The sequence below is a fragment of the Camelus dromedarius genome, chromosome 1 (genome assembly GCF_036321535.1).
Source record: "Camelus dromedarius isolate mCamDro1 chromosome 1, mCamDro1.pat, whole genome shotgun sequence".
In the NCBI taxonomy this organism is placed as follows: Eukaryota; Metazoa; Chordata; class Mammalia; order Artiodactyla; family Camelidae; genus Camelus; species Camelus dromedarius.
The window spans coordinates 68,955,269-68,967,133 of NC_087436.1; the positions used below are offsets into that span (position 1 = coordinate 68,955,269).

General features: G+C 33.0%; 1 protein-coding gene across 1 annotated transcript in view; it reads right to left on the minus strand.

Annotated features, from left to right (window-relative positions):
- The window catches only part of TMPRSS11F (transmembrane serine protease 11F), a 52,117-nt gene extending 40,671 nt beyond the window's left edge, over positions 1–11,446 (minus strand). The window contains exon 1 of the mRNA XM_010994708.3: positions 11,439–11,446. Within this exon, the coding sequence (XP_010993010.3) occupies positions 11,439–11,446 (8 nt within the window). The remainder of the gene's footprint in view (positions 1–11,438) is intronic.
- Between the last annotated feature and the right edge of the window lie 419 nt (positions 11,447–11,865).

Genomic DNA, 11,865 nt, shown 5'->3' on the forward strand with positions numbered 1-11,865 from the left:
ATAACTGCCCTACTAAATTTACACAGACATATATTTTACCTCTAAAAATTTAACTGGAAGCAGTTCATAGAGTACCTACATCACAACCTTTAGTTGGCACTGGAATGATCCCAATGAGTGGTAGTCACAACACATGAAAGGCTCCTTCACAGGGAGACCTTTCCAACATAGCTTTGGTCACCATTCATTTGCATTTAAATTTTTAAAAATCTAGTGTAAAGGGTAAATAAGACTGGTAATAAAACTATTGCATTGATGAGCATTTTAGTAAAATTTCTGATACAGTAAATTATTAGTTTGAAATAACATTGAAAATATTGAAAACTCATTCTTTCAAAACCTATTCTATAGACTTAGAATAATTATTAAAGGGGTAATGTCACTTCAGTCTGTTTCAGAAACACTTCCATTTCATTATTAAAAACAGAGTCATGGCAATGTAATGATCAGATGTTGTAGCAACTTTTGATATTTAAAAGAAGTCTGTGTACCTAGAAATTACATATTTAACAAAGCACACACACATTTGAGTATTGACCTGAATGCTTTCTCCTAAGATTTGGATCAAAGCAAAGATGTCTGCTATCATCACTTCCATTCATACTGGAAGTCCTAAACAGTTCAGTAAAGCAAGAAAAAGAAATTAAGAACATATAGAATGAAAAGGAATAAACTGCCTTTATTAACATATTATATAGAAAATCTCTATCAATCTGAAAGGTACTATGATGTAAACTTACAGAGGCCACAGGATAGCACATTACATGTGAAAATCAACGTGCATTTCCATATATTAGCATTGAACAAATGAATATTGAAATTATAAACAGTACAGTTATACCTTGGAGATATTACAGGTTCAGTTCCAGATGACTGCAATAAAGCAAATATCGCAGTAAAGTCACACAACTTTTTTGGTTTCTCAGTGCATATGAAAGCTATGTTGACACTATACTGTAGTCTATTAAGTATGCAATAGTATTGTGACGAAAAAAATAACATATCTTAATTGAAAAATATTTTATTGCTAAAAAATGCTAACCATCATATTAACCTTCAGTGAGTTGTAATCTTTTTGCTGACACATCATTTTGCCTTGGTATTGATGACTGCTGACTGATCAGGGTAGTGGTTGCTGAAGGCTGGGGTGGCTGAGGCCATGTCTTAAAATAAGACAACAATGAAGTTTGTCACACTGACTCTTTCTTTGACAAATGATTTCTCTGTATTATGCAATGTGGTTTGATAGCATTTTACTCACAGTAGATCTTTCAAAGCTGGAGTCAGTCCTCTCAAACCCTGCCTTTGCTCTATCACCTGTTTGTGTAACATTGTAAGTCCTTTGTTGTCATTTCAACAATCTTCATGGCATCTTCAACAGGTGTAGTTTCCATGTCAAGAAACCACTTTCTTTACCCCTCCATAAAAAGGAACTCTTCGTCTGTTAAAGTTTTATCCTGAGATTGCCGCAATTCAATCACATCTTCAGGATCCACTTATGATTCTAGTTCTCTTTGCTGTTTCCACCGCATCTGCAGTTCCTTCCTCCAGTGAGGTCTTGAACCCCTCAAAGTGATCCATGTGGTTTGGAATCAGTTCTTCAAAGCTCCCATTAATGTTGGTATTATGACCTCTTTTCATGAATCACAAATATTCTTAATAGTATCTAGAATGGTGAATCCTTTCCAGAAGGTTTTTAATTTACTTTGTTATCAGAGGAATCACTATCTATGGCAGTGATAGCCTTACAAAATGGATTTCTTAAATAATAAGGCTTGAAAGTTGAAATTACTCCTTGATCCATGAGCTGAAGAATGGATACTGTGTTAATAAATGATAATAAAATAAAATGTGTTAATAATAATAAATTTTACTCATCAGTGCTCTTGAATGACTGATGCCTTGTCAATGAGCAGTAATATTTTGAAAGGGATCTTTTTTCTGAGCAGTAGATCTCAACAGTGGGCTTAAAATATTCAGTAAACCATATTGTAAACAGATATGCTGTTACCCCGGCTTTGTTCTTTCATTTATAGAGCACAGACAGAGAAGATATAGCATGATTCTTAAGGGCTCTAGAATTTTTGGAATGGTTAATGAGCATTGGCTTCAATTTAGAGTCACCAGCTGCATTAGTCCCTAAAAAGAGACTCAGTCTGTCCTCCGAATCTTTGAAGTCAGGAATTGACTTCTCTCTAGCTATGAAAGTTCTAGATGCCATCTTGTTCCAGTATAAGGCAATTGCATCTATATTGAAAATCTGTGGTTTAGTGTAGTCACCTTCATGAATTATTTTAGAGCCTCTAGGTAATCTGCTACAGCTTCTACATCAGCACTTGCTGCTTCACTCTGCACCTTTATGTTCTAGAGACAGATTCTTTTCTTAAACCTCATAAGTCAACATCTGCTAGCTTCAAACTTTTCTTCTGTAGCTTCCTCACCTCTCTCCAGCCTTCATAGAATTAAAGAGAGTTAGGGCCTTGTCCTGGATTAGACTTTGGCCTAAGGGAATGTTGTGGCTGGTTTGATCTTCTATCCAGACCAGTAAAGCTTTCTTTGTATCAGCGATAAGGCTGTTTTGCTTTCTTATCGTTTGTGTGTTCACTGGAATAGCACTTTAAGTTTCCTCCAAGAACTGTTCCTTTACATTCACAACTTGGCTAGCTGGTGTAAGAGGCCTAGGTTTCAGCATGTCTCAGCTTTCGACATGCCTTCCTCACTAAGCTTCATTATTTCTAGCTTTTTATTTAAAATGAGAGACATGCAACTCTTCCCTTTACTTGAATACTTAGAAGCTATTGTAGGGTTACTAACTGGCCTAATTTCAATATTGTTGTGTTTCAGGGAATAGGGAAGCCTGAGGAAAAGGAGAGAGAAGGGGAAACAGCCAGTCAATGGAGCAGTCAGAACACACAAAGCATTTATCAGCCAAGCTCTCTGTCTTACATGGGCACAGTTCATGGTGCCTCAGAACAATTACAATAGTAACATCCAAGGTCACTGATCACAAACCACCGTGACACATATAATAATAATGAAAAGTTTGAAATATTGTGGGTACTAGCAGTGTGACAGTGAGACATGAAGTGAGCAAATGCTGTTGGAACATGGCACCAATAGACTTGCTAGAATCAAGATTGCCACAAAGCTTCAATTTGTAAAACGGTATCTGCCAAACACAATATAATGAAGTGAAATAAAATGAGATATGCCTGTACTATATATAATAGCATTAACAGCCATGAAAATTATAGCCATTATCTTGTAATAACTTTTAATGAGATATAATTTGTAAAAATACTGAATCACTATGCTGTACATCAGAAACTAATATAATATTGTCAACCAAGTATATACTTCAATAAAAATTTTAAATGAAAACAGTAGAGTAGGGAATCAGGGAAGGTCAAGTCAATAAGCAACCAGTGTTCTTTTTTTAAAAATTTTTTATTGAAGTGTAGTTGATTTACAATGTTAGTTTCAGATATACAGCAAAGTGATTCAGTTATACATACAGATACATATTTATATTTTCTTTTCAGATTCTCTTTCATTATATGTTATCACAAGAAACGGAATACAGTTCTCTGTGCTATACAGTAGGTCCTTGTTGTTTATCTATTTTATATATAGTAATGTGTATCTTAATCCCCAAGCTCTTAATTTCTCTCTCCTCACCCTTTCCCCTTTGGTAACCATAGTTTGTTTTCTATGTCCATGAGTCTGTTTTTGGTTTGTAAATAGAATGTGTTTCTTTTTTTTTTTTAGATTCCACGTATGTGATACCATATGATATCTATCTTTCTCTGTTTGACTTACTTCACTCTATGATAATCTCCAGGTCCATCCATGTTGCTGCAAGTGGCATTATTTCATTCTTTTTTATGGCTGAGTAATTTCCCATTATATATAAGTATAATATCTTATCTATCTATCTATCTATCTATCTATCTATCTATCTATCTATCACATCTTCTTTATCCAGTCATCTGTTGATGGACATTTAGGTTGTTTCCATGTCTTGTCTATTATAAATAGTGAGCAGCCAGTGTTCTTTACTTAGCTTTCTGTTTGATTGACTGGTGTAAAGGTCTGTATTTCAGTGGTATTTTGCAATCCAGTTCAGAGGGAGGAGCTGTGATTAAGATATAAATGTCCTAGATAAGGAAGATCAACAGTGTTCTCATCTACAACTAATATAATCTGCATGTTAAATAAACAAAATTAACATGCCCCAGAATCTTTCTGTCACATTTCTGAAAGGTCATCTGTGAAAGAGGTAATGGGTAGGTTAGAGTGTTGCATACGAAGACATTTTAGAGCTTCTCATTCTTGGAATTTTCCCCTCAAATGCTGAGCTGCCTTATCATTGACAAATGACCTAAAAATATACAACCCAAATGCTATTTCATTAGATATAATTTTTTCAAGTAGCTATTTTTAATTTTTTTAAGTTCTAGGAATATATTAAGTGGTTAATTGATAATTATTTGCCATAGAAAATTCATATAATACCCAGAAGTTTAAAAAGATATACTTCATAGCTATGAAATTACAAAGAATGATTAAATTTTATCTTCTGAGCTTTTAAAGAAAACTGACAAACTGTGTGTATAACTTAAACAATGTAAGTACCAAATTTTGTCTTTGTAAGAATGATCAGAGTTCTGTTGTTGAATTTCATATGCTGATAGATCCTACTTTTATTTTCATAAATAGATTTGCTTCTATATTTGCATAAAAATTCATTAATTAACTTATTATAATATTATATCTGACTATAGAGAAAACTCTGAAAAGGAATTATATCCAGGGAAAAAAAGCTTATTGCATAGCTGTATGCATAATAATAGTCATATTTCATTAAGTATATCTGCAGCATTTGAAATCTAGTTTCCATGTAGTTTCTCCTATGTAATTAAGCAGTTATGCATTATAAATGTAACATTAGCATTAGCAAATGCAACATGAATCAAAGAAAATACAATTCTACTATGGAGAATCCATTTTAAATAATGTTTATTTCACTTATTCTAATGAATGGAAAACATGTAATTAAAGTAGATAATCCGGTTTCAAGCATCTAGAACAAATCTTAGTACATAGCCTGTTGAATGAAAGTTAATCTCATTTAAAATTTATTAGATCACTTCCAGAAAGACAATGTTGTATAGAGTAACTTTTATCCTCATTAGTTTAGAGATATGCACATTAGTACTCTTGATTACTAATCCACTTAAAAAATTGGGAAGAATTAAACTTTTTTTTTTTTAAATTTGAGGGAATGTAGATTGATGCTTAAATCTGAACTCTGGCTTACAAATATCAGCAGTAGTACCTGGCTCAGCTTATTCGAGTAAGGTAAGAATATACTAACAGCTGGCCTTACTATGTCCCTTGATAATAAACTGCAGCTCTACATCAGCCATCCAAATTTCCAACTAATGGAGGGTCCTGAGAGAGTCAAGACAAAGAGATCCCCACAACACAAATAGATATACATAACACTATTAAAAAATCTGAAGTCCATAGATTTGTGAATGAGTAAGCTCTTGGCTAATAAGTCATATCTTCCATATTGACATAGAGCAGTTATGAGGAATATTTAATATTCTTTTAAAAGCTGTTGTCAGTGAGAAGGAGATGGCAGTTGACCAGCTAAATAAATTCAAACAAAGAGAAATGAATGGTTTTACCAACTTAAAAGAAATATTAAATACTCACTTAATTTTTGCTGTTCTTATTGGGCCAAAGGGTAAAGAACATAGGAACAGTCCTAAGCAAGAAGCAGTTGCCCCCAAAAAGATAGTCATAAAAGGCAAGGGATCTAAGTCTGCTTTCCTTCAAAGAGAAAAAAAAATTTAGGACATATTTCTTGAGTTAACTTTACTGAAAATGTGAAAAGGTGAAGGTACTTGTCTCAAGCATTTTATCCCATGAGTTAATATGTTCTTAAAAGTGATATGATACATAAGTAAAGAAAAAATGAATTGATCTTTCCTCTACCTTACCAATAACAGAAATGGTGAACAGTACCACCTAAAGCAACTGAAGTTTGAGATTAGAAATAAAGGTATAAACAGAGGGTAGTAACCACCAAGAAGAAAGATGACTATGGAAGGATGAATGATAAAAGGGAAAAGAGGTAGTAGGGTCATAATGCCTCACTGACTTAGTAGACAGGAGAGCTAAGATACCTTTCAAGGTGGTATCTATGCTAATATTTCAAGCTCAATCCTAACAGGCCCCTACAACTTATTCAGGTCTATGCATATGGCTGAAATCATGAGTTCAGTGTGAAAGTATGTGTGAAAGTACCAGTGAGTTCAGTATGGGAGTAACATAACTGACTTGATTGTTAAATCTATTTTTAAAAACATTTAACAAAGATGCAACTGTCAGTTCTTACTTTGTATAGCTTCTCTTATGATTTGACACTGCCATATTATACAAAGGCCTCATTCACTTTAGGTCCTTCTGCCTATTCAAGTTTAGTTGATTATGAGAAGAAGCAGGGCAGAGCAAGTACAAAAATTTCTCAATAGGTGTGAGAAGGGGAGATACAAGACTTAAGGCAACTATTTCACATTTTGTAGATTAAATGATTATCTGGGCTATTTTCCCTTTTTTGTTTACCATAGGTTCTAGACAAACCTTACACTCTGTTTTGCACTAGATTTTACTTTTTCTATTTTCAGACCTTAATTCTTGCCAACTTGCTCATTTTATCTCACCTGTGGAGATGTGTGGCTCAAGAGTATTTGACATTCTAGTATTTAAGCCAGTATTTTTTAGGTAGTATGAAGGATTTTTCAAACATTGCCGTGATAGTTTATAAAAGCTTTTAAAGTTGCATTTAGTCATTCCATTTATTACATTCTAGGATAAGTAAAACAAGACCTGGAATAGATTAGACAAATTTTAACCATAAGAAATTTCTGGTATTCAGTCATTTTTAACCTATAAAAAGGGCAATTTCATATGGTTTCCACTAGTAGATCATACTACTGTACATTTTCTAATTTATATTTTAGATTAATTCATTTTTTATTTTGTATAAAATACCTAAAATGTGGGCTGCTCTCTTCACCCAATGATAATACAAATTGTTGAATGACTCAAAGTGCCCTGTTTTCAATTCTGAGCAGTAATAAACAATTAATTATAAAGTCTTAAGAACTTTATAAAATAATTTAAAGAAAAGTCAGTACATTTTAAATACTGGCAACTACAGGAAATCAGTTAAGAGTCAGAGTTTAGTCTTATACACTATTAGAAGAAAATATATTGTACAGAATCTAAAACAACAAACGCAAACATTTCTGATTTGTCTTTGAATTGGCTTTTGAAGCTGGATTTTGAATATTAAGCTTCCTGAAATGCTAAAGGTTCAAATGCCTTACAATAAATAATGAGACCATATAATGATTACATGATTCAAGAGTGTGAAAAACTTTCTCATTCCTAAATATTTACCCATTACTCTAACCCAAACCCATAGAATTCCAATGACACAATATCCTTTTCAAAGACTACTGCAAATAACTGCCCAATGCAACACAGACTTGTCTTCTTGGTCAAGATATTGGTTTCCGTGTTGTCTTCCTACATTTGTTGAATAATGTTGAGAGATCCAATTTAGATCTTTACAAGGCTTCTTTAAGCACAATAGGAATTTTTTTTCAATATTTATTGTTTTCAAAATGTACTTCACAAATTTAGCTTTCATTTATATAAATATACACAAAAGTCGACTGTAGAGTGTTATCGTATGAATTGAAAATCTATTTTTTAAAAGAGCTGGCAATTATTATCATCAGCATTATCATCAAATCCAGGAATTATAAGATAAATGAAGTGATTAGAGAAAATTATTGGAAAAAAATACAAAACCTTTACTTCAACTTTATCCGGTCTCCTCTTTTAGATTGTGAACACCATAAAAGGAGAGAATATGTTTGTTTCATTCATATATGTGTCTATGTGTGCATTTGTTTATGTGCATGTGGTATGTGTATGTATCTACACATGATACATATGCACAACACATATCATGTATATATAATGTAAATAGTGTATGCAGATATGCACATACAGCATGTATATATAGTGTACTACTAGTACACTATAAGCTAAAATCATAAGTATTTGTTGAATTACCAAATAAATGCAACTATAAAATCTATTCCATAAGCATGTGTCTGATGCTTTCCCGTCTTCAACAGTAAATCCTCATTAGCACCAACAACGTAAGTTTTCTTGGAATGAATTCTTTTTATTGTTCAGCTTTTTATTTACCTTCTGAATTAGTATATCTCAAGTATCTCATAGCTCTTCTTGAATAAATATATAATGAAAAGCAAATTTGAAATTTTTGTTTACTCCTGGCCTTTCCTACATTCTTAGTATCTGTTCTTTGACTTTAGATGTATGTAAGTCACCACATTGTAGACTATTAACAGTCTACAATGGGCCAAGCAATGTGTTTGTCACTGGGAATACAGACAGCTCTGTTTAACTAAGGAGACATGATTGTAAACAAATAATCATACAGAGAAGTGCAAAAGGAGGAAGTATATACCATATATTATGCAAGTTTAGATAGGATTGCTGTGCTTCAGGAGTAAATAAGGTGTAAGACACAATGGCAGGAAGGCTATAGGGTCTCACCTAATGTGAGAAGGAACACTGATTATTGGCAGGAGAAACAACATGCCCATAGATGGTCTCCTTGGCACTCCTTTCATTTAGTTCTGCAACTGTACCAAAAAGATAGTAGAACCACACTGCTTTGGTGTTCTACTGTAACATTTCTAAATTGCAAATGTCATCATTTCTTTCTCTTATTTCAATCTTTACTCAACTCTTCAATAAAGTTCAAAGATTTTAATCTGGTATAAAAGGCCCTTCATAGTCTGACTAATCAGTTTCATTTGATAACTTCCAGCATCTATTTGTGAGTGTATGTCAAGTCTTGGGTTTTTACAAGGGTTGTGTTCTCTCATCCCAGAAATACCTCCTTCTTTCTCCTACAGCTAATTCTTACTTGATTTTAAAAAGAAAACTCAATCACTGTATACTCAGAGAAGCTTTTATGAGGTTGAGTGGGAACCCCCATAATACCTTGTTTATACTTTTTTAAAAAACATTTATCAGATTACGCCATCACTGTGTGGCATGTTGATTTGCCTCTTGCCTCTAAGCCTACTTGCCAGTAACATCTCTTATCCCTGTCTCACTTGTAGACACACCGGATATAGGGACTAGGGAAAAAATAATCAGCACTCTAGGATAATTTAAGTGGTTCTCTAAGGCCTTCAGAAGGTTAACATTCTCCATATTAATTAGCTATTAACTTTTTGAAATCATAGAATTTAAGTATTCAAAAAGACTTTACGGCTATGTAATGGGGTGTTTTTAAAAATATTTTTGACCATGACCCATGTAAGAAATGTTCTACATCACAATGGGGTGTGATACACAATCATATATTTAAAATAACAGCTCCACAATATAATACACTTACTATATATGATATAGTAAAACAATATATCAGATATTATTTATTTTTTAATACAACAAAGAAAAAAATCAAAGTGAACTTACTACCAAAATACTCAAATTATGAATCAATAAACCAAAAATAGCTTCATGCTTATCCACAAAAAATATTTCAAGTCCCATTAATAGTGATAGCACTCTACCCATCTATTTTAGTGTAAACTCTCCCTATAGTTTATGGATAAAAGTGAGGTCTTGAGAGGTAAGTGACTTTTCCAGACAAATAAGCACAAAGCTGGATCTAGAACACATCTAAAGTTCATGCTAGTATTCTTTCCACCACATCAATGACAAAGAACTTCTGCTAAGAAGCCATCATATATTTAGCTTATTCACTCTTTGAGAGACTAGATCCCTTGCACAAAATACCTTTACAAATGAATTAAATGAACCACTGCCTAACCTTCTTATCTTACTTCTATGGCACAATTTGTATTTTTAGAATTCTGTCTAAAATATCTGTGTTAAAAATAATACTGATCTGGGATCCCAATTAGAAAGATACTTTAAATCCCCAGAACAATAAGCTCTGGATCAAAGCTGATGAGGCTTCAATACAGAAGTTTCATGTCTGCAACAATACTTTCAGATTGGAAAAGTGAGTGAGTAGAACAAGGCCAAAAATTGGGAAGAAGAGAACCAGGCTGATAGAAAAGCTATACCACAGACTTCTGGAAAAAAAAAAAAAAAAAGAATGAGAGAACTTCAAGCCCTTTGCTAATTTTTTAAAACTGAAATTGTTAACATATATTTATAGGAAGCTTGTTAAATATCAAAGTAAGTTTTTTCTCCTGTACATTTTGTCTTATCCTAACTTTATCTTGGTAAATAAGAAATACACTTTTTCATATTTAATAAGAAATACAGAGGATATGCTACATCATGCTGTTGTGAAAGGGTCCACGGGGATAAGCTAAATGAATGAAATGGACAGTCTTCCTCAGGCTCGTGCTATTATTTAACAGTAAATTAGGGAGGGCAAGAACACTCATTGTTTCAGTATTAATGCCTACAGGCTTAAAGTACTATATTTAATTGAAGACAAAAATCAAATGATTGCACAATTATAATTATCACAAAATCATGATTAAGTTTGAAACATTAGTCAGTGCAGAACATTTAGGAAATTGGTGTCTGTAGAGAGATTAAGAACCTCTGAGAAGCAAGGTTAGACTAAATAGGAATTTGAACTAAATCACTCTCATCAAATATCAGTTATTCATTTCTGAGTCTGTAAAAAACAATAGCCTGAAGTTACCTAAACATAAATATAAATACAATTTATTTACCTTAAATTCATTAATTAATTATTTTGGAGTTCAATTATTTCAAATGTCATATAGAGTCTGGATTTTGTTAATTCAATAATTTTTAATTTCATCATTTCATTCATATGATAGATGCAATAATCCTATTGCTATGATACTTTATATTATTTAGAGTTAAAGAAATAAAAACTCTAATAGACTCTCCTCTTACATTTATATTTCAACTTTTTCCAGAATATACTTCAATGAGCAAAGTAAGACAAAAATTTATACCAAGCTATTGATCATTCTAAAGAAACTAAATAAACCATATTAAATATTTTAATTTTGAAGCATAGATTTTTCTAAATGTTTATGTGTAATATAATATATTACTGCACGTTATTTCTATTTCTACCATTTAGAAAGAAAAGACCACCTTTGTTTAAAAAAATTCTTACGTTTAAAGACAACAACAAAAGAAAACTTTAACACAAAATACAATAACACACATGAGAAATTCTTATTTTTAAAGCAGTCTCCACCTGCCAACATCTGTCCTGCCTGTCTCAGGAATCATAAACCTCTATCACCACTGATAACTTTGACCAAGAAAAGCTGAGTACTTACCCGTACATCATGGACCCAGAACTGGGGCACCTTCTATTCAGGCACCATCTGATCTTTATCAGCCAGGTCAGAGCTGGGAGGCTGGAAAATAATGAGAGTCATTGGCAACAAGAAAAGAAACAAGTCTGACTGGTTTAATGACCGAGGTCTGCAGCCTGGAAATAGCCTGATACGAATATGATCAACTTTGTGCCTGCTGGTTCCGCAGGTGGAGGAATTGTCAATACCTTTGTAGAGAAGCTCCAAGCAGAGAGGGCAGACCACATGCAACTGGTGATGATTCAGAGGGCCACACTTTTCCGATTGGGAAGGTATGATCAGCATTGAGGTGTGGCCTCAATTTGTTTTAAAAAAAATAAACCAGCAAAACATTAGAGTACATTGGGTGCTCTGTACTTCATTAAAATGATTATATCTTCTCCCCTTT